At 61.0% G+C, this 20,738-nt stretch overlaps 1 protein-coding gene and 1 long non-coding RNA gene across 2 annotated transcripts; one reads left to right on the top strand and one right to left on the bottom strand.

Moving 5' to 3' along the window:
- Window positions 1–5,654: 5,654 nt before the first annotated feature.
- Window positions 5,655–7,207, bottom strand: LOC103884888. The gene is made up of 2 exons (XR_647705.3): window positions 6,747–7,207; window positions 5,655–5,824 (listed from the first exon to the last, which is right to left on the bottom strand). It is a non-coding gene; the product is annotated as an uncharacterized LOC103884888 (long non-coding RNA).
- A 686-nt stretch (window positions 7,208–7,893) lies between these two features.
- IRX4 (iroquois homeobox 4) lies at window positions 7,894–12,825 on the top strand. The gene is made up of 5 exons (XM_021939219.2): window positions 7,894–8,473; window positions 9,409–9,511; window positions 10,094–10,172; window positions 10,404–10,732; window positions 11,451–12,825. Exons 1-5 carry the CDS (start codon window positions 8,228–8,230, stop codon window positions 12,266–12,268), a joined length of 1,575 nt encoding a protein of 524 aa, XP_021794911.1. The 5' UTR covers window positions 7,894–8,227; the 3' UTR covers window positions 12,269–12,825.
- The last annotated feature ends 7,913 nt before the right edge of the window (window positions 12,826–20,738 follow it).

The following is a 20,738-nucleotide window of genomic DNA, read 5'->3' as shown; positions in this document are numbered from 1 at the left end:
CTGCCAGCAGGAAGAACAAAAGAGGGATTGAAAGAGGATCCACGGGGGAAGCGGGATACGGAGCAGAGGCCAGGCACAGCCGGCCCTGGAGGACACTCCCCTGCAGGGGTGGCCCAGGCTGCAGACAGGCTTTCTGGATTGATTGCTTGCTTGGAGGCCCCAGACAGATGTTCCCTGCCAGGCCACCTGGCCAAGACCTGGGAATTTCCATGCTTTCCTCAGAGCGCCAGCCCAGGAGGGCCTGGAAATGCAGCAGAGGGGTGGGGGCAGCTCCCCTGCCCACAAGGTCAAGGGCTGAGGGGCAGAGGGCAGCTGCTGATGCCCACGGTCCCTTGAGTCAGGAAATCAGGGTAAAGTCAGGCCTGGCAGTGTGCAGAGGACCTGTGCTGAGGATGGAGCACCATGGTGGAGGAAGACACAGGTGGCCCTGCCCTCCAGGGAAGGGGACAAAGTCACTCATGAAGTCTCGCTATGGGTGGGAGGCGGGGTTGTTTCAGAGGACACCTGACAGTCTCTGAGCTATGACAATCCTAGCAGTGGAGCCCTTGCTGGCGGGCGGTGACCCTGAGCTCCTCATCTGTGGGCCTCAGGGTCTCTCAGCCACTGTTGCTGCTGTTGAAGAGGTCACAGTGACTATGAAAGGAGTTCACTTCGTGAAGTCAGGTTGGGAAGGCACATACTCTTTGCTTACACTGAGCCTTAACAAGAACCTAAGTCCGGCCGGGCGCGGTGGCTCAAGCCTGTAATCCCAGCACTTTGGGAGGCCGAGACGGGCGGATCACGAGGTCAGGAGATCGAGACCATCCTGGCGAACACGGTGAAACCCCGTCTCTACTAAAAAATACAAAAAACTAGCCGGGCGCGGTGGCGGGCGCTTGTAGTCCCAGCTACTCGGGAAGGCTGAGGCAGGAGAATGGCGTAAACCCGGGAGGCGGAGCTTGCAGTGAGCTGAGAACCGGCCACTGCACTCCAGCCTGGGCTACAGAGCGAGACTCCGTCTCAAAAAAAAAAAAAAAAAAAAAAAGAACCTAAGTCCACACGAGCTTGCAGGCAGTCCTGATGCACTGTCCCTGTTGGTCCTGAAGGCCTGCCAAGATCACTGGTGTGGCACTGAGGGGCCTCCTCTCCCTTCTGGGGTGCAGCCTGCTGGGCCTCAAGTTCCTCCTGGCTGGAATCGAAGACGCTCTCCCCACTTCCCAAGGAGGATGATTGCATATGACATGGAGGGCACTCCCGCTTCTACCCATCTGTCCCACAAGCTTTGAAGCAAGCTGGAGGGAAGGACCTAGAACCAGAGTCCCCTTCCCTGTGCCCAAGTCCGCCCATGGGCTGCACTGGCCACTCACATGCACGGTCCACGCCATGCCTCACGGCCCACTCCACCTCCCGGCTGTCAGAGCAGGCCAGAGACCAAAGCCTCATCCTTCCCAGGGGAGCCCCTGGATCTCTGGATGAAGCACCTGAGCTGGATGCTCTGAGCCCTCTTCTTTCCCTTGGAAGCCCCGCAGGTGGAGGAAAAGAGGATGAGCTAGGCTTGCAGACAAGAATGGTTCCCTGTGCAATGGGGAGGCAAGCAGATGCCTGTTCCCTTTCCCACAGCTGCAGAGAGAGCTGAAGAAAACGATGCAAACAACTTTTTCAGAGATTGCCCAAGTCGACAAATCTCAAATGTCATTGCATGACCACAGATGACAAGAAACAAGTTCATGGTTCTTTGAAGTAAAAATGATGGGGGAGGAGGGTAGAATAAAGGAAGAAAGTAAATATATGTGAGGATTGCCCCAAATGCCCCATGGCACTTCCCAAAAGGACATCCTCCAGGTAGGAGTGAGGCTGCCCTGTCCCGCACATTGCCACTAATGGGGGCAGCATGGGAACCAGGAGGGTCATCTGCAGCCCCGACCTGGCCAGTGCCTGGGAGAGTGGCCCTAGTTCCTTCATCCCCCAGGAGCCCTGCGGCTGCATCATCCTCCAGTCCCTTCTGGCTCTGACCTGGGCGGCTTGTCACCTGCTGCTCCAGCTTCCCTTCGGGGCCTGTCTTGACCTCTGCAGAGCAGCAGCTCTGTGGATGACAAACAGACCTGTGCCTGGCTGCGGGGGCAGGGGAGCGCGGGCAGGGTAGGGGGCTCCTAGCTCCCCGAGGGAGGGGCAGGGCGAGCGGCACTTAAGCCCACCTTCCCTGACTGGGTCCCGGCCTCAGGCTGCAGAAGCAGAAGGCTCTCCAGCCCAGCCTGACTCCAGGCCAGAGGTCCAGCCCCCATGCCCTCCCCCAACCCTGGCGACTGGGACCAGGCTCCCCACCAGGGCATGCCCCCCTCAGCCCGGGCAGGTCACAGACTCATTGGCCCCCAGGCGGCTTATCACTGTGGTCCATTCACGCCCACTTGTCCGGGTCCTGGTGCCCGCACCTAGGCTCTGCCCCTGCCACCGCCTGCTGTTCTGAGAGTGAGCCGGGTAGGGACTAGTGTGGGCACCAGGAGAGAACCCAGAAATGGGCCGCTTAGCACCGAGCGGGGTGGGGGAGGGGCGGGGGAAGAAAGGCAGGACCTGAGCTCCCCGCAGCCAATTCCGAAGGTGGCTCACGCCGAGCAGCAGCCTCGCCCTCCACAGGCCCTGGGGGGGTGGGGGAGGGGGAATACTAAGACCTCGGAGGGACTCAGGGAAACCAGGCCGACGACAAGCGTGGCTATTTCCGGGCGCGGCTCTTCGCGCGGGGTCCAAGCGTCCCTGGGTGGGGCAGCCCAAACGCCGAGAGGGTCCCCGTGGGCCGAGGGCCCGAGGCCGCAGCGAGCTTAGCGTTTGGCCAAATCTGGCTCGCGCGCCTTCCCACTGTCCTGTTAGGGCTGGGTGACCTCTCGGAGCCCTGCGTCCCTGCCCAAACAGCGCCCAGGGCCACTGCTGGCACCCGGGGCGCCCTCACCCCAGCTCCTGCACCCGGTGCGCCGCGCGCGGGCCGGACGGAGGGGAAAGTTGGCAAGAGCTCGGCCCCCGCGGGAGAAAGCGTTAATGGGCGGCCGGGTGGGAGCAGCGCGCTCGCTCGCCCACGTCACGCCGGTGCAGGCTCGGCTGACGACCGCGGCGCCTGGGGACGCCGGCGCGCTCCGCTCGCCAGGTGCTCCGCCTGGAAATGTCTCCATTAGTTGTCGCCGGCTCCCCGCTGGAGCGCGCGCACCGAGCTTCCGCACGGAGCCCTCACGGGCTGCCGGGAGTGGCCCAGCGCCACCGCAGGTAGGTGAGGTCCCCGCTCCCGCCCCCGCCCCGGGGTTCCGAGACCCCTCCCCCCTTCCGAGGAGGCGGAGGCTCCGCGCGGCAGCCGAGGGGCGCGGGCGGCGGCGGCTGCGGCGACTCCCCGGTGCGTCCCGTGCTGCGCTCTGCTCCCCGCGGCCCTGGCAGCCACACGGCGCGGGCCGGAGCTTCCCCAGCTCAGGTAGGGAGTGGGCTCCGCCGCACAAACTTTGCGAGGATTGCTCTTGCGCTGGAGGGGACAAAGTTTGCTACCCGCCGGTGGGCTCTCCAGAGGCCGCTGCGTTTGCTGCAAGTTGCGGGAAGCAGGGTGCGCGGGCCGGCGCGGGGCGGGGGGTGAGGGGCTCGGAGTGGCCAGGTCTGAGTCCTGGACGCCCCGACTGCGCTCCCTCCAGCCTCAGGCAGTGCCCAGGGAGCAAGCGGCGGGGGCGCAGGGGGAGAGCGGAGGGAGAGGGCTGCGAGCCCCAGTGGAGGGCGGTTGGGAATCCAGAGATTCAAAGCTCGTCCCTGTGGCTCCTACTCCTACCACTGGCCTCGGGGGGGTCTCGGGGATGGACTGTGAAGAAATGACCTGCCAACCTCGAGGTTCGCCAATGCGGCGTCAGCGACCGTGGGGCCTCTCAGCCCCACACCCCACCCGGGTGTCCCGAGCAGTGAGCGGGCACAGGCGTCCCCAAGGTTTCTGGCCCCAGGTCTCAGAAACAAAGGCCCTTGCCTGGTGCCCCGGGCTCCCGGCTTCGCCTTTGGCTGGGGTCAACTTCTCTGGGATGGAAGGAGCTTCCTCAGGACGAGCTCTTGTTGCGGGGAACTGGTGGCCCCTAGGGTAACTCCTGAAGCACCAGGGCTAGGCTGGCCGAGGAAGGGTCAGGGCCCTGCCTGTCTCGCCGGAGGCCTTCCATGGTTCCGACAGCCAACAGTAACCCCGTCAAAATACGCGGCCCGCCTGTGCTTCGCGTTAGGGGCTGACCATCCCCTGCCTCCCCTGCGGCCTGCTCCGGCCCTGGTCCTCCGCTGCTTTGGAGCGCTCCAGGCCAGCGGGAGCACCTCACCTCCCTGAAGCTGAGCTGGTGCTGTGTAGGCCGGGAGCCGGGTGACTTCTGGCCCACCTGCACACGGGGATACCGGGGGTCCCTAGAGGGAGGAAGGCTCAGCAGTCCGGGTCTATGCAAACGCGTTCAGCTGATACCTGAGATGCTGACAGTCCTATTGCTGGTGAAAGGGACATTGGGTGCCTCCGCTCCAGGCTTGGCCTTTTGGTAAAGGCACTTGAACAGTATTCCAGTATTATCTATGGGAGAAGGGTGGCCCAGTGAGAATCCCCGGTTTGGGCAGGTGGGCCTAGGCCAGGCTACAGGGTTTCAGTGAGGTGTCCCGGTGGTCGCCTGCAGGAGACAGGCTGGATTGACCCTGTGTCCCGGAATGAGTAGTGGGGCCTGGGTGAGGCCGGGCGGGTCAGGAGGCCTCCTGGGCAGTTGCGAGCTTCCTGAGGCAGGGTGACTGTGACTGGGCCCAGACCCCAGGCGCTGGGGCCTGCTAGCGGGCAGGAAGTGGAGCGTGGGTGTGCAGCCGGCTGGGAAAGCCGATTCAGAGGCCAGGTTTCTGGGTCAGGGAGAAAGGGTCGCCCGCTGGTGGGGACTAGAGCGTCGATTTATGCACACAGGCTTGAAAGGCAAAAGAGAACAGGAGAAGTTGGCGGTGGTGCTCAAAAGAAGCCCCCGAAAACCCTCCCGCACGGGCCCCCACGGACTGGCTGCACTGGGAAGTGGAGGCTGCTTCTCCTAGACTCTGCTCAGAAGATGAATGGCCGCCTGCTCTGGGGCTTCGGCTCCGCCTGAGCCCCGCCGGGTCTGGAAGGAAGGAAATGCACCAGCCTCAGGTCTGGGTGGGCTGAGACGTTCCACTAGAGCCCAGGGGTGCTGGGCGTAGGTGGCTGGGCCCCTGGGCCCTGGCTCTCCTCTTCAGCCGGCTGAGCGCTCACACTGGCTGCGGCCAGGTCCCCGGGAATAGGTGACGAAGGGACAAGCCGCCGCTGAATGCCTCCCCTCTGGGGGTCTGGACTCCCCCTCCGAGCCCTTGGCCCGGCTGGGTTCGCGCCCTTCCTTCAGCCGGGCCTCATTACCTGCAGAGAGCGAGTTGTTTGTAAACAATAAATAATGGGAAGTAGGAGGATGCTCCGGGAGAAGCCAGGAAACTGGAAGGAGTGAGGAGGAGGGAGGGTGGGAGAGGGGAGGAAGGTGGGTGGGGGAGGGGAGGAGCTGGAGGAGAGGGAAAGGGGTTGAGAGATTCATTTCTAGCGAGAAGCCCCGGTGGCTAGTTTCTTATTATTTACAGGAAGGTGGTATTAGCGATTCAGGTGAGAAAGAAATAAACACGGTCTGCCGCGAAATCAATACAGAATTCAGAAACAATTATTAATGTCATTTGACTCGTGTTCTTTATATATTTCTCGCGGCTACCGACGCTAAACTGTCTGAATAATTTGCATGGAGCGGCTATTCATTATTTCCGATGGTTTCCCTCTGCAAGCAGCTCGGACGTGGCCCGCTCCGGTCCAACGCGATCGGAGAACTCGTATTTTCGTCTGTAAATTAAAGCAATTACGCAGCAGATATTATATGATGTGTACTGTGGTCTCCAGATAGTCATCAATCACCTTCAACCGAGCTGTCAAAAAAGCGGGCAGATTTCGTTTCTGGGAGGCAGGCTTGCAGCTGGGGAGAGGGCGAGGACGTCATCATTAATTAGAGGGTGACCCTGGGGCGATTCACAGGTCTGAACCCAGGAATCTTTCTGAGCAAGTCTGCACAACGCTGCCCTGCACGGCTTCCTTCCCAACTTACCACGGGAGGCCGGCCCAGGGGGCGAGGGCAACAGGGGCGAGCGCCAGTCCCGCAGGGCGGTGGCGCAGAAGGCGGGGAGCCGGTTCGGGATGGCCTGGGCGCCCCCTTGCCGCCTGCTCACTGGCCTCCGCTTTGAATTTGGGCAAGGTCCCAGGGAGGGTACTGGCTGGGGGAGTCCTGGGGCGGGCGCTGGGTCCCCTCTCCCGATTGCCCCGTGCGCCCCAGGCAGAAAACTGGGCAATACGGACAGGGGAGGGCGCCTTGGCCAGGCACCCAACGCCCCCTCCCTCGCAGCCAGCCCTGCGGGGCGCCGGGAGGGACGAGCGTAGCGGGAGGGGCCGGGGCCTGGGTTGAGGAACCTGCTCTTCCGATCGCGCAGGGCCGCCCGGCAGTCCCCGGCTTAGCCGCGAGGGGCAGGGGGAGGCCGGCGAAGCGCGGCGGGCGGAAAGGGGATGGGGAAGGAAAGTCCGGGAGGTGAGGCGGGGGCGGTGGGCTGAGCGGGGAACTTAAACGATCCGGGTGGAGAAGATGGGGCGTTCTCCGAGACACTTGGCTGTCCAGAGGTGCGAAGCCGGTGGGCGCGCGCCCGGGGCGGCCCTACAGCCCTCGGGCCACCAGTCTCAGGGTGTCGGGCTCTGACTAAGGCCCCGAAGCCCCACGCACCTGAGGGCATTTTGACCGGCTCTTGCGGGCTCTCTTGCGGCCGCAGTGGGTCCTGAAAGTCCATTCGGGCGTAGGGTGGAAACCGAAGGGAGGCGTTGCAGATTCCCGATTAAACAATAGTGACGAGACGCGCGGGGCGCCTGCGAGCCCCTTCCTGCCACTCGGAGCAGAGCGCGCGAGCGCAAGGCCGGGCCGGCCGCCTGCGCAGCGCCGGGCTAATTTTAACTGTTGATTACATCTTCAGCGTGTCCTTTCATAGGTCTCATTTGTAATTGAGACGAATGATTACAGTGGGGCAGGAAGGAGCAGCTGCTCATTAATTAATTTCTAATTAAAAGTGCCTCTCGTTCTCGGGTGACTAAAGAGAAACACCGTTCGCTGGGCGATATTGACTCGGACGGAATTCATTTGCTAACGCCCCGAGGAATGGCCCCTCCGTCCACCGCGCGGCCGGGACTGTCCTGGCCCCTCCCGGCCTGGCGAGTGACCGGCCAGTCTGCGGCCAGGCCGGGCTGCGCGAGGTGGGGCTGACGTCAGAGCCTCCGCCGCTTCAAGCCGCGTACATCTGACTTGACGGGTTCGCGCGACTCGTTTTTTTTTTTTTTTCTTTTTCGTAAAATATGTATTTCTGTCGCCGCTGCGAGGCCACTCGGTCCCAGAGCCCCCTCGAGCCTCCGGAATGTGAAGTTAAAAGAATCGCTGCGGCCACCGCGGCTCACTTTGTTACCCGGTTAGGAAAGTTTGCGGAGCGCAGGGATGGACTAACCAGCTCTCCTGCTTCGCCCTCCCAGCACCTAAAAGCCTGCAGCCCCGGAGCAGTGGCCGCGCCACGCCGGCCCCAGAGCGCAGAACCCTGCAGGCCCCGCCCGTCCGCCCAGGGCCGCGCCCGCCATGTCCTACCCGCAGTTTGGCTACCCCTACTCCTCGGCTCCCCAGGTAAGCGGAGGCCCGCCCCGCCCAGGCCCTCGCAGGTGCCTGCAGGGCGGATGGGGCGGGGGCGGGGGGGAGGGTGTCCGACCTACGACTGCCTGCGGCTTCCGAGCTAGCAAGGCCTGGGTCGCGCGCCCCTCACGCCCAACCCCTGCTCCCCAAACACCCGGGGGAAGACCGAGGCGCTAAGAAGATCCGACGGGCCAGGCCCAGGTTCCCTGGTGTTTGACCCACAAGGCCCAGGCTGTGCCCCAGGGGAGTCCTAGGACCCCAAGGAGCCCTTAGGGAAGGAGGCTTGGCGGGCAAATGGCGTCAGATGACTTGGAAATCCTCCTGGGAAGTGTCGGTGCTCGGCTGGGCCCCACGTGGTGGAGGAGGCCAGACGCGCGCAAGCTAGTGAAAAGGGGCGAGCGGCCTGGTGTGGACTACGGGAGGCCCCTGGGGACTCGGGGCACGCCCTCGTGGGCGGCGCACGGGATTGTCAAGGCCCAGGGCTCCAACCTGCAGCCCGGTTTCCCGCCCTTCCTCGCGGCCTCTCTCTGCAGTTCTTGATGGCCACCAACTCCCTGAGCACGTGCTGCGAGTCCAGTGGCCGCACGCTGGCTGACTCCGGGCCCGCCGCCTCGGCCCAAGCGCCGGTCTACTGCCCGGTCTACGAGAGCCGGCTGCTGGCCACCGCGCGCCACGAGCTCAACTCGGCTGCGGCGCTGGGCGTCTACGGGGGTCCCTATGGCGGATCGCAGGGCTATGGCAACTACGTGACCTACGGCTCAGAGGCGTCCGCCTTCTACTCGCTGGTAAGGGGGGCATCCCTAGCCCTTGCCCTGCCCCTGGCCCTCGATTTGCCAAGCCCACTTTTCCCCCAGTAGGCGCACCAGTCCGGTCCCCAGACTGTCACAGCGGGGAGGCGCTCACCTTGGCTCCCTTCAACTTTGCGCCTCCCAGCCGGGACCCTCAGAACCCCACTCCCACCCACTGGGACGGGGTGACCTGGCAGGTGGCCACTGCGTTTCTCTTTTTTGGTTCTCTGCTAAATCCTCGTCAGCTGGCAGATTCGGTCTGCGTGTGTTCCCCGCTTCTTCCCTGCTGGTAGATTTCCCTCCCTCATTCCACGACCCCATTCTCCTCTCCCCGCCTCCTTCACGCTCCTGGCCTCCCTCTTCCTGTCCTCCCAGCCCCTCTCTGACTCACTCCTCCTATTTCCCTCTTCCTCCCTCTCCCCTGCTTTCGCCCCCCTCCTCCTTCCTCCCCCTCCTTGTTCCTCCCCTCCTTGCTCCTCCCCCACCCTTGCTCCTCCCATTTATCTCCTCCCTCCTCCCCTCCTGGCTTCCATCCCCTCCCTCAGCAGTCCCTCCCCTTTCCCCACCCCTTTTTCCTCCCCCTTTGAGTACCTCCCCAGGGCACCCCCAGCCGTTCCAATCCCCGCTCCTCCCAGCTGCCCCCTATTGCCGGCCCCCAGTTCTTTCTCGCTTCCCTCCACCTTCCTTCTACTCCACACCCACCTTCCCCCCCGCCCCACGCCCACCACACACTGCTTCGGCAACTTAGAGCATCCCTACTTCACGTTTGGGAGATCAGGTTTTAAAGCAAGGGGGAAATCAGCTCCCTTGCTTTAAATAGGGCTGCCCGGGTATCCGTGCCAAGCCTTTGGGAGTTGGGGGGCTCCTAGGAGAGAGGCTGGAGCGGGGTCGCCTCCCCAGAAACTGCGACCCCAGATCCTTGGCTCCTACAGAACAGCTTTGACTCCAAGGACGGTTCGGGATCTGCGCATGCGGGCCTGGCGCCAGCAGCCTACTACCCTTATGAGCCGGCTCTGGGCCAATACCCCTATGACAGGTGAGGACCCACCCCTCCTAACCAGCGCTAGCCCCACGGGCCCTCTGCACTGTCAGCCACCAACTCCCCTCTACCATCACGCCCCCTTTCTGGAAGGCGGGAGGCAGGAAGAGAGACACTCCTAGGTCAGGGGTGACCTGACTCTGTGGTCTATGGGGTCCAGCCTCCTGTCGAACCTGCTCCTGCACAGCCACGGTTAAAATGCTCCCCAGTCTCCCCCATCCCCTACGTTGTTGGGCCCCAGAAGTCCTCGATGTGTGGCAGCTTTCAGGGAAGTCGAATCTGGAAGGCCTAGTTCACGGGGCAGCCGGCTCTGCAAACTCTGGGCACCTCCTTCCGAGTGTGCACACTGCCCCTACAGTGGGAACAGCGGGGAGCCCCTGGTGGCCCTCCTGGCTCTCCTGGCCCACTTTTAAACAGCATGCCCCACCTTCCTCGATGCAACCATTAAAAATTTATCCAAAGAAAGTATACTTAGGCCCCTTGGGTGCTTTCTCCTCCTGGGCAGTAATGACCCTTCCTGCCACAGGTGTTACATATCCGGGTATGGGCTCGCATGTCTACACCTTTTTATGGTTTGGGGATCAAAGGGGTAGGCGGTCATCCCCATAAAGGAATTGGCCTGGACCTCTCTGTCTTCGGAAGGAGTCCAGGCTCCCTGTAAGTTTAGTCAAATATGATATTTGCCCTTTGGCCACAGAAGACAAGTGCCAGTGGGCAGCGGTACCCGGTTGGGGCTTGGGTCCTACCTAGGCCTTATGACCATGACCACAACCCCGACGGGGAAGCAAAGCCCATCCTGGCGTGCCCCTGGCCGACCCCCTCCCCTATGCCCGCGATGCCCGGGGCCCAGAGGGCCCAGCCTGAGCCCATTGCAGAGCCTGTCTCCAGGTATGGAACCATGGACAGCGGCACGCGGCGCAAGAACGCCACGCGCGAGACCACCAGCACGCTCAAGGCCTGGCTGCAGGAGCACCGCAAGAACCCCTACCCCACCAAGGGCGAGAAGATCATGCTGGCCATCATCACCAAGATGACCCTCACGCAGGTCTCCACCTGGTTTGCCAACGCGCGCCGGCGCCTCAAGAAGGAGAACAAGATGACGTGGCCACCGCGGAACAAGTGCGCAGACGAGAAGCGGCCCTACACGGAGGGCGAGGAGGAGGAGGGGGGCGAGGAAGAGGCGCGGGAGGAGCCCCTAAAGAACTCCAAGAACGCAGGTGGGTTGGGAGGTTGTCTCTGGGGGCTGAAGCCCTGGGGGGCAGGCTGGGACCTTCCTTTGCCTTCTCTGCAGTTCTAGGACTTCTTGGGGGTCCCAAACACGGAGCCCCATGCCTAGGAGGTCACCGTGCAAACCGGTTCCGCCTCATGCTACCAATGTGTGGACTGTGGTGGTGACCCCTGAGCATTTAAAGAAATTCAAATCACGTTTAAAAATATCAGGCCGGGTGCGGCGGCTCAGGCCTGTAATCCCAGCACTTTGGGAGGTAGAGGCGGGTGAATCACGAGGTCAGGAGATCGAGACCACCCTGGCTAACATGGTGAAACCTCCTCTCTACTAAAAATACAAAAAATTAGCCAGGAGTGGTGGTGGGCGCCTGTCGTCCCAGCTACTCGGGAGGTTGAGGCAGGAGAATGGCGTGAACCCTGGAGGCGGAGCTTGCAGTGAGCCGAGACCGCGCCACTGCACTCAAGCCTGGACTACAGCAAGACACCGTCTCAAAAAAAAAAAAAATTAGACGGCTCCCTCCCCCATTGGAGGCCCCTGTGTTGCCAGTTGGTGGCCTCGTGGCCTCTGGAGGAAATGGGAGACTCGAAGAAAGGCTCCGAGTGCTTTTCCTAGCGTCAGGATCAGGCCTCATAATGGTGAACAGAGACGGGGGGTCTGATTCACCTGCCACCCCTCTCCCTCCACTGGCCACGCATTCTCTCCCGCAGAGCCCGTGGGCAAAGAGGAGAAGGAGCTGGAGCTTAGTGACTTGGATGACTTCGACCCGCTGGAAGCAGATCCCCCGGGGTGCGACCTGAAGCCGCCCTTCCAGTCCCTGGACAGCGGTCTGGAGCGCGTCCCCGCCGCGCCCGACGACCGGGTCAAGGAGGCCTCAGGCGCGCTCCGGATGCCTCTGGCCGCGGGTGGCGGAGCTGCTCTGGACGAGGACCTGGAGAGGGCCCGGAGCTGTCTCCGCAGCGCGGCGGCCGGGCCGGAGCCACTGCCAGGCGCAGAGGGCAGCCCACAGGTCTGCGAGGCCAAGCTGGGGTTTGGGCCGGCGGGGGCGTCGGCAGGCCTGGAGGCTAAGCCGCGCATCTGGTCCCTGGCCCACACGGCCACCGCCGCCGCCGCCACCGCCCTGAGTCAGACTGAGTTTCCGTCGTGCATGCTCAAGCGCCAGGGTCCCGCTGCCCCTGCAGCTGTGTCCTCCGCGTCCGCCACGTCCCCGTCGGTGGCCCCTGCCCGCTCTGGTGCCCTGGACAGGCACCAGGACTCCCCGGTAACCAGTCTCAGAAACTGGGTGGACGGGGTCTTCCACGACCCCATCCTCAGGCACAGCACTTTGAACCAGGCCTGGGCCACCGCCAAGGGCGCCCTCCTGGACCCTGGGCCTCTGGGACGCTCGCTGGGGGCGGGCGCGAACGTGCTGACTGCACCCCTGGCCCGCGCCTTTCCGCCTGCCGCGCCCCAGGACGCCCCGGCTGCGGGCGCCGCCAGGGAGCTGCTCGCCCTGCCCAAGGCCGGCGGCAAACCCTTCTGCGCCTGATGCGAGCGGGCCCCGAGCCCAGTGGGGAAGCCGCGCTCAGGCGGACGGCGCCGACTCTTTTTTTACTGAGCTTCCAGAGGACGACTAGCGCGGCCACCGGGAAGCCGCCAACCCCCCGGAGAGGGAGTTTCTGAACTCGGACTCCTGGGAACATGGACAAGCCCGGGGCTGCCACGCCAGGGCGTCCACCGCCTGGGCCTGAGCCCGAGCCCGGCTGGGCCATTCTCAAATTTGGGACGCGGAAGGAGAGGCTCTAGGAGCAGAAGAGGCCAGCCACCCTGAAGCGTAAAGTTTACGTCAAAAGTTTACATGGAGAAGGCGGTTCCGTTCTGAAGCGTGGTCTGCTGTCCCTGGGCGTGAGGCATGCGATGTTGGTTGTGAGGCCTCCTGGGCCTGTCAGGCCTCCGATTTCATCCTCAGCACATAATGCTCACCAACAGCACTTGCACTGAGTTGACTCTTGCACACTCTTGACTCCATAATATGATGCTTTTTAAGATGTATGTTCACACCAGTAATTGCCTGCTTCAGAGGCTAATATAACAAAACCAATAAAACCGAGTGACGGTGTTTGTATTGCAAAATGAACACATTTAAAACCAGGGGAGTTGAGAATTTCCGAGGGAAAGCCATGCTAATCCGGGAGGGAAGGAGTGGGGAGCAGGAACAGACCCAGACTCCACTCCCCAAAAGCAGCTGGCTCAACCCAAGACTTCAAGCCACTTTTAAAAGAACCGTGGCTGTAGAGTTTGACGGTTCTGCTGAGCTCCCTAATAGAAGTGGGTGTGAGACCCAAAACTCATACTTTCCGTCACCCAGCTCCAGAAGTTTGAAAAAATAGAGATTTCTTTGATTAGATTTTAAACTTTCTAAATTCGCAGAACCGTGTCCTGGGGTGGGCGGGGGGCGTGGGAGCCCATCGTTGCTTTTCTCTGTTAGTGGCCTCTGCCCATCCTAAGCAGGAGTTTGGGCGGCCTCCACCCCTCTGCCGTCTCCGTCGCCTCCTAACCTCGGCTCTCCTCTTTCCGGGGACCCGCAGCTCCGCAATCTGCTCTGCTCGGAAAGCTGGCGAGCCGCGGCTCCGCGGGGGCAAATGCTCAGAGCTTCATAGGCCGCCGACCGGAGGCGGGACTGGGAGGAAGGGCCTCGGGGCAGGGCGGGAAGGGAGTGTGGAAGGAACCCGCGGAGCGATCCGGAGCTAAGGGTGCCCCGCTGAGCCGTGGCTACGCTCAGAAACCCCGGCTCCCCTCCCCATCTCCGCGGCAGCGGCGGCGGCGGCTCCGCATCCCCAGCAGGCGCCTGGCCGGCTTGAGGCTCCTCCTCTCGCCCCCCACTCCCCCCCAACCTTCCGCCCGAAGCCCGCCTGGGCTCATCAAAGGCCCAGGTGTCCCAAAGACTATGGGAGCGGCCCGGGGGCGGCGAGGAGGCGATCACAGGCCCTTGCCTGGGACAGGATAGCCGGATAGCCGGATAGCCGGAGACGCCAGCCGGAGACGCTGGACTGTCTTGCAGGCGGGCGGCCTTCGAGGGACTCACTAAGGCTGGGCTTTCCTCTGGGAGCCTGGGGCTGAACGGGCCCGGACTGCGGCCTCGTGGGGTCCTAACCCCGGGAAAGGCCCCGGGCGGACCTGGTGCCCTGGAAGGGGGGCCCCAGGGGCCTTACAGGAGCGCTGGAGAGAGTTCGCGCCTCCGAGGGAGAGGAACCGGGACCCCTGGGCCACCAAGGTCCCCCGCGTGGTGGGGCCTGCCCTGAACCTTGGCAGCAGAACCTGGACCGGGCCCTGAGGGGGAACCTTGGCCGCCGGACCCCGAGCCCCAGGCCCGCCCGGGCAGCCGCGCGTAATTGGATTGTATCCGGCCGCGCGCTGTCACCGTATTGACTTTCGCGCTCGAGATGATATTATCGAGGTTCGGAAGCTCGCCGCTGATGTGCCTGTCAAAAGGCTGCGGCGGGAGCCCCCGGCCTGGCGAGCGAGCATCAGCCAAGATAATTTGAAGTGAAATTTTCATTTTGACAGTAAACCCCTCAATTTCTAAAGGCTCCGCGCTCCGAGAGCTCGCTGGCAGGGGGAGGCTTTGCAGAAAGCCCACGTCTTAGACTGAAAAGGGCAAAAGAACTCGAATTAGTTGTAATAGATAAAAGGGCAAAAATAAAGAGTCAAGGGTACTTGACAGTAATAGCGAAAGTGGAGTCTCGGGGGAGAGCGTTGAGGCCCTAGACTGGGGCGCCAGGAATTTTAATGTGGCGGAGGGCGGCTGCCCAGGCGCCCCTACCCCAGCCCTAGACAAAGCCAGGCATTTTCCGCAAAAGCAAGGTTTCGCCTTGCGTCGCAGATAGGCGGGGTAGGGTCTGCGGACTCTGAAAATCCAGGCTTGGACCCTGGCCTTACGCTCCCGGCTGTGGGCAGCCTGGCGGGGCTCTGCAGCCCCCAGAGCGCGCGTGGGTGGCGCAGGTTGGCGGGTCGGACTTGGTCTGGACTCTGGGTCTCTCTCCTGGGGAGGACCCAGGGCTCCTGCCGCCAGCCAAGCTTGCTGCCCTCGGTACCCCAGCCCCTCCCCATGGCCCTGGCCATCGAAATGCCGTCTCCCTGGAGCCCCCGGATCTTGGTGGAACTGGCTGACAAAGCGGGCTTATTTGAATAAGCTGCGAGATTGTGTGAAATAAAGACGTCAGGTGGGGAGGCCGATTCAGCCACATTCCAAGGGGAAGCGCAGGAAATGGCACCCCCTCGCTGGAGCTGGGCTCTTCCCCCAAACCCTTCCCTTGGGGCACAGTCCGGCAGGTTTGCCTTAGGCACCCCCAGACACCCTCTGGCTGATCTTGTGGGGCGGGGAGGTGTCCGGCAGGTCTATCCCGAAGTCGGGGCGCGGGTGGGGGTGGGGGCGTCTGCAAAGAGGTGACCCGGAGGGGGTGAATTTTAGGTGTCTGAGTGGACGCGCCAGGGAGGTCGCTGTCAGTGGGGCGGGGGCGTGACAGGGAAGGGTCGGGGCGGGCGACTTTGCTCCCAGGGAGATTGTCAGCGAAGGGCTGGGAAGGCGCCGGGAGGCCGGCAGGGCCGGCGCGCTCAGTTATTCAGGCGTGGCGAATTCAAACACACCAAGGAGGGGATGCTAAATTAACGGCGCTCTTTACATAGAGCCCAAATAAAACTGTAATCAGCGGTGCGTTACTTTTCATTAAGCGAGTCTGACAGCAGCATATTCAGGCTCGACAAGGGAACAGGCGCGGGAAATATACGGCTCTCCCTGCCGCCCGGCCTAAGATAATTCCTTAAGCTCCATTAACAACTCTTAGCCGCAGGAAATGGGCTCCCGGAAAACGTCTCCAAATCTAAAAGCTTTATCGACCTCTCAAACCGCGGCTGATGATTCCATTTTTTTTTTCTTTTTTCTTTTCCTTTTTTTTTTTTTTTTTAACTTAAGGGAGAGACGTCCAGCAAGGTAATAGAGTTTGACACGACACCTTCTTAACTACAGAGAGAGGCAGGGAAGCCAGCCCTTAAATGATATTTAAAAGGCAACCAATTAAGATTTAAAGTGGCCGTCTCCTGAGATTATGCATGCGATGTATGCCACCTGCGTTTCCCTGGGCACGCCTGCTGCTGAGACAGCCCGGCCTCCGCTCTCTTCCCATCCCGGTCTCCCTCTCTCAGTCCCTCACCGTCTCCCCCCAACTCCACTCTGCTCCCCTCTCTCCCTCTCTTCTTTCTCCCCCTCTCCCTTACTGTCTGTCTAGAATAATCTGTCTCTCTTCCTCCCTGCCTCTCCCCCTGCCCCCCATAAAGGGAATAGCAGAAGGCAGAGAAGTAGCCAGGTCCCCGCTGCTCCATCCCCTCCCGGTGCAAGGACCCTGCAGGTTTCCTGGTAGATGGGCAACCTGCCCTATCAGAGGAATGGCAGATTAAGGGAAATTGAGCCCCACCCCCCACCCATGGACATCTCGCTGGCCCACAGTTTCTCCATTACCTAGGCACCCCCACAGTGGTCTCTTACTGGGTTCAGGCCTTGCTCCCAGGCCTCTAGCATGGGGACAGAGCAGACGGGAGAGGGTGAAGTAGGGGTGGGGCAGGGGAAACAGTTAACAACAGAGAAGCTGGGAGCTGCCCTGAACCCCTCCACTTGGTGTGATTGAGGCAGGGGCTCCCCACCACCTCCTTACCCTTGCCACCTTCTTGCCAGCTTTTTGGGGTCCCTCTAGGGAAACCCTTGCTCTAGGAGCAGTCACATCCCTTTCCTACTGTCACCTCCATGGAGGTGATGCCCACCTGGGAATTTTTTCCCATTGGAGCCACCAAACGGAGGGAACCAGAAAGCCCTTTACCCAGGGTCATGCTGTGAAGGGCAGCCAGGCCCAGAGACGGAACCACCACACCCTTTAATTTACCCCTGGGGAAGTCCCAGCTGGAAGGGACCTTGAACAGTGGGGCAGAGGGAAGGAGAAGTGGGGGAGGGGAGGGCAATTTGAGGGGGAGAGGGGACAGATGGGGAGAGGCCAGGGGAGAAGGGGAGACTAACGGGAGGAGAGACCTAGTGGTAGGTGGCAGGGGCACCGTCTTCCAAGATGCAGGGCCTCAGCTTTATGAAGAAATACTTGGGAGCAAAAGGTCTTTTCCCAAGAGGATTCTGGAGGCGGGATCCTGCAGGACACCAGAGCAGGCGCGGGAGGGAGCAGGCACCGGAGCTCTCCCACTGAGCCCGAACTCTGCCCATTGGCCCAGCCCTGAGCAGCAGCTTTCGCTCCAGTTTCCTGCTAGGGAAGGAAGGAAGTGGACTTTCCCCAAAGATTCCTGGGCATCGGCCAGACCTGCTCTGGGCTTTTAGAAGGGGGAGTCCCTGAGAGCCACTGCTCCTTCCAACAACATCAAAAAACCAAGAGTGGGTTCTGGAGGCAGCTGCCTCTCTCTAAAAGCCTTCATGATTTGAACTGAACCCTCCAAAGTGTAGGAAGGCACCAAATGCCCAAATAATTGAATGGAAGGATGAAGGGTTTTCTAAGTTCTGTCTGAACTCTCCCCAGGTGAGACGCTCAGGCAGCTCAGAGCACCCCTTGCTCCTTCTGTCTTTGCGACAGTGACGTGGTCATTTCAAGGCCCCCGTCGGATTTCCACTCACTGCTCTGGCGCAGACCTGGACTCAGAAGCATTGGCCACATGATGACAGACCGTCAGCTCATGGAGAAATCATTAATGACAATGATAGGTGGAGAGGTGGGACCTTCCAAAGAGGAGTGGTGTCCTGGCAAGGACATCAGCTGAGCTCATTTTAAGTCCTTGTTTTTCAGCGCATTGCATGATTTTAAGATGCGTGTTCATAACATGTTTAGCATCCTCAGGCCGGCAAAGGATAGAGCAGATGAACCCTATGTGTGCATCTGCGTGTGTGTGAGGCCCCATTTCCGCTGGACCATGTCCTTCCTTCTCTGGGCTCTATCCAGGGCCTGCAGGTGCTGGTCCAGCCCCTGAGCAAGGCTGAGCTGTCCCTGCCCCTGGCCCAGCAGGCAGCAGGGCAGGGTGTGCTAAGGATACGACCTCCAGGCTGGCAGGAGCACCAGAACGTCCCTGTGGGATTCTGGAAGCATTTCCAGGAAACCGGAGCCAGTCAAGCACACCACACAGGCCCTGCCTTTGTGTCATTCCCACCCACCCCCACTAGTCCTTGCTGAAACCATGCCCCGGGCTGTGGTGAGCAGGGCGGCACTGCAGATGGCCCCAGGCTTGAGTCTTGGTGGTCAGGTAAGATTTCGACCAACAGAGCAAGAGGAGGGAGGTCATCCAAGGGTGGGGGGTGGGCGGAGCCCAGAGCAGGGGCCAGGCCACTGGGAAGGACAAGGCTTACTTTAACTGGAGCACGGCGATGAGGGGAGACAGGGGCCCCGAGGAAGTCATGTGGGCTGGAGTTGGGGAGATCCTGTAGGTGGGGTTAGCATCAACTTGCTTGCCTGTGGAACAGTCTGTGGTGTAGACAATTGCCATCCAGTGACAGGGCTGGAGGGAGCCTTAAGGAGACTCTAGAGCAAAGGAAAGGCATCTAAGGAATGGGCAGACTTGGAAGGGGGCCTGGGCCGGCTCAGGTCTCCAGGAGGAAACACTTGGCTACAGCCCCTGGAGTGAGCCCAGGCCCCCAGTCAGGGCTGCTGCAGCAGGCAGAGGTGGCTGACTCAAATGGGTGAGGTTCCCCTGGCATGGGGTAGCGAGAGGTTGAAAGAAAATATCCAATAATCCACTTGCGTGAAGTTAGAAGGAGCAAAAAGACAGAGGAAAGGTTGCTTTCTTGTGATTTTTTTTTTTTTTTTTTTTTTTGAGACGGAGTCTCGCTCTGTTGCCCAGGCTGGAGTGCAGTGCCTGGATCTTAGTTCACTGTAAGCTCCGCCTCCCGAGTTTACGCCATTCTCCTGCCTCAGCCTCCGGAGTAGCTGGGACTATAGGCGCCCGCCACCTCGCCCGGCTAGTTTTTTGTATTTTTTAGTAGAGACGGGGTTTCACCATGTTAGCCAGGATGGTCTTGATCTCCTGACCTCGTGATCTTGTGATATTTAACACCCCGTAGGCACCTAACTGGATGTGGCAAGGAGAAACCTGTTACGTTTTTGTGTCAGGAAGCCTCAGAGCTAAGCTAATAAATTTGGGGGTGTCCGTGGTCACAACGAAACAGAGACCACTATGTGTGTTGGCATGCGGGTGCCCTTGGGCAGGTCTCACTCTCCTGTGGCTTCGTCAGTGTGTGCCCTGCCTTCCTGAGCACCAGATCGGTGTGTGGTCAGAGGAGACACAGGGCACCAGCACGGAGCCAGGTGCGTCTCGGGCCTCCTGACCACACCACGGGTGACGGGCCAGGGGCCCCTGCAGGCTCTGTGCTGCTCTTAGGGTGGCCCAGCTGAAGGGAGTGAGGTGAGATTCTGCATCCGAAGGCACCGGGAAGGGCGAAGTGCTCCTTAGTTTTCAAGGTCCCCAGGCGCAGTTGCTGTCTCCCAGGGCAGATGGCAGGACGGGGAGAGGCACAGAGGAGTGGGCAGGAGAGAGCTGGACAAGGCAGCAGCCCCAGCCCCTTTGGCCACCAGGGAGGTTGGAGTTGCAGAGGACGCCTTTTCTCACTGTCTGTATGTGCACATCCCCTTGAACAGATGCACACACACACACTCACACTCACACAGACACGCATGTACTCACACACTCACAGGCACGCATGCACTCACACTCACAGGCACGCATGCACTCACACTCACAGGCACACATGCACTCACAGGCACACAGGCACTCACACACACACTCACAGGCACACATACACTCACACTCACAGGCATGCATGCACCCTCACACACATAGGCATGCATGCATGCACTCACACTCACACTCACACACATAGGCATGCATGCATGCACTCACACTCACAGGCACGCATATGCTCACACACTCACAGGCACACATGCAGTCACACAGGCACGCATGCACTCACACACACAGGCATGCAGGCACTCACATTCAGGCACACATGCACTCACACTCACACAGGCATGCAGGCACTCACACTCACAGGCACACATGCACTCACACACTCACAGGCATGCATGCATTCACTCTTACAAGCACACATGCACTCACATTCACACTCAGAGACATGCATGCACTCACAGGCATGCACGCACTCACACTCACAGGCATGCATGCACTCATACTCACACATTTACAGGCATGCATGCACTCACATACAGGCACACATACACTCACAGGCATGCATGCACTCACATTCACACACTGACACAGGCACGCATGCACTCACATTCACACACTCACAGGCATGCATGCACTCACACACACAGGCATGCACTCACACTCATACATACACTCACACATTCACATGCATGCACTCATACTGACACACACAGATACACATGCACTCACACTCACACACTCCTCCTTCTCTCTCCCTTTGTTTCCACGTATCCCTCTCCCATTTTCTCATGCACATACACACTAACACACGCAGTGCACAGGCACATGTGTGGGAATACATGCAGGCACTCAGGCAGGGACACAAACTCACATGTGCATGCAAACACACACACACGTGCATGCACCCACACACAAGCACACCTGTTTGCACAGCCTCCTGCAGGCTCAGAGTGGGCTGGAAGGAACCATCAGAGGACTGCACCTACAGACGACCCTAGGGCCTATTTCATTTTTGGGGGGAAGGATGGAGGAGTTGCCCCGCCCCATGTGGGACCAGGTGTCAGCAGGCAGCCCTGGACCAGTGCCCGGGAGCTCAGCCATTCTGGGCCCCCCAGTGCTGGGGCCCGAGCTTGCTCTTCCCCAGAGGCTGCTGCTCTCCGGCATGAAGCCCCCAGGTGCTCACATGCATCGCCCTCCTGTCTCAGACAGTCCAGGAGAGGGAATGACACCTGCCAGCTCAGCCTCCTCTAGGGCCCCGCCTCTGCACTCCCAGCCTCAGAGCCTAGGAGCTCAATGCAGCC

Source organism: Papio anubis, chromosome 5, assembly GCF_008728515.1.
Source record: "Papio anubis isolate 15944 chromosome 5, Panubis1.0, whole genome shotgun sequence".
NCBI classification, from domain to species: Eukaryota; Metazoa; Chordata; class Mammalia; order Primates; family Cercopithecidae; genus Papio; species Papio anubis.
The sequence above is the reverse complement of the archived record's forward strand: the minus strand, read 5'-3'. Positions and strand labels throughout refer to the sequence as shown.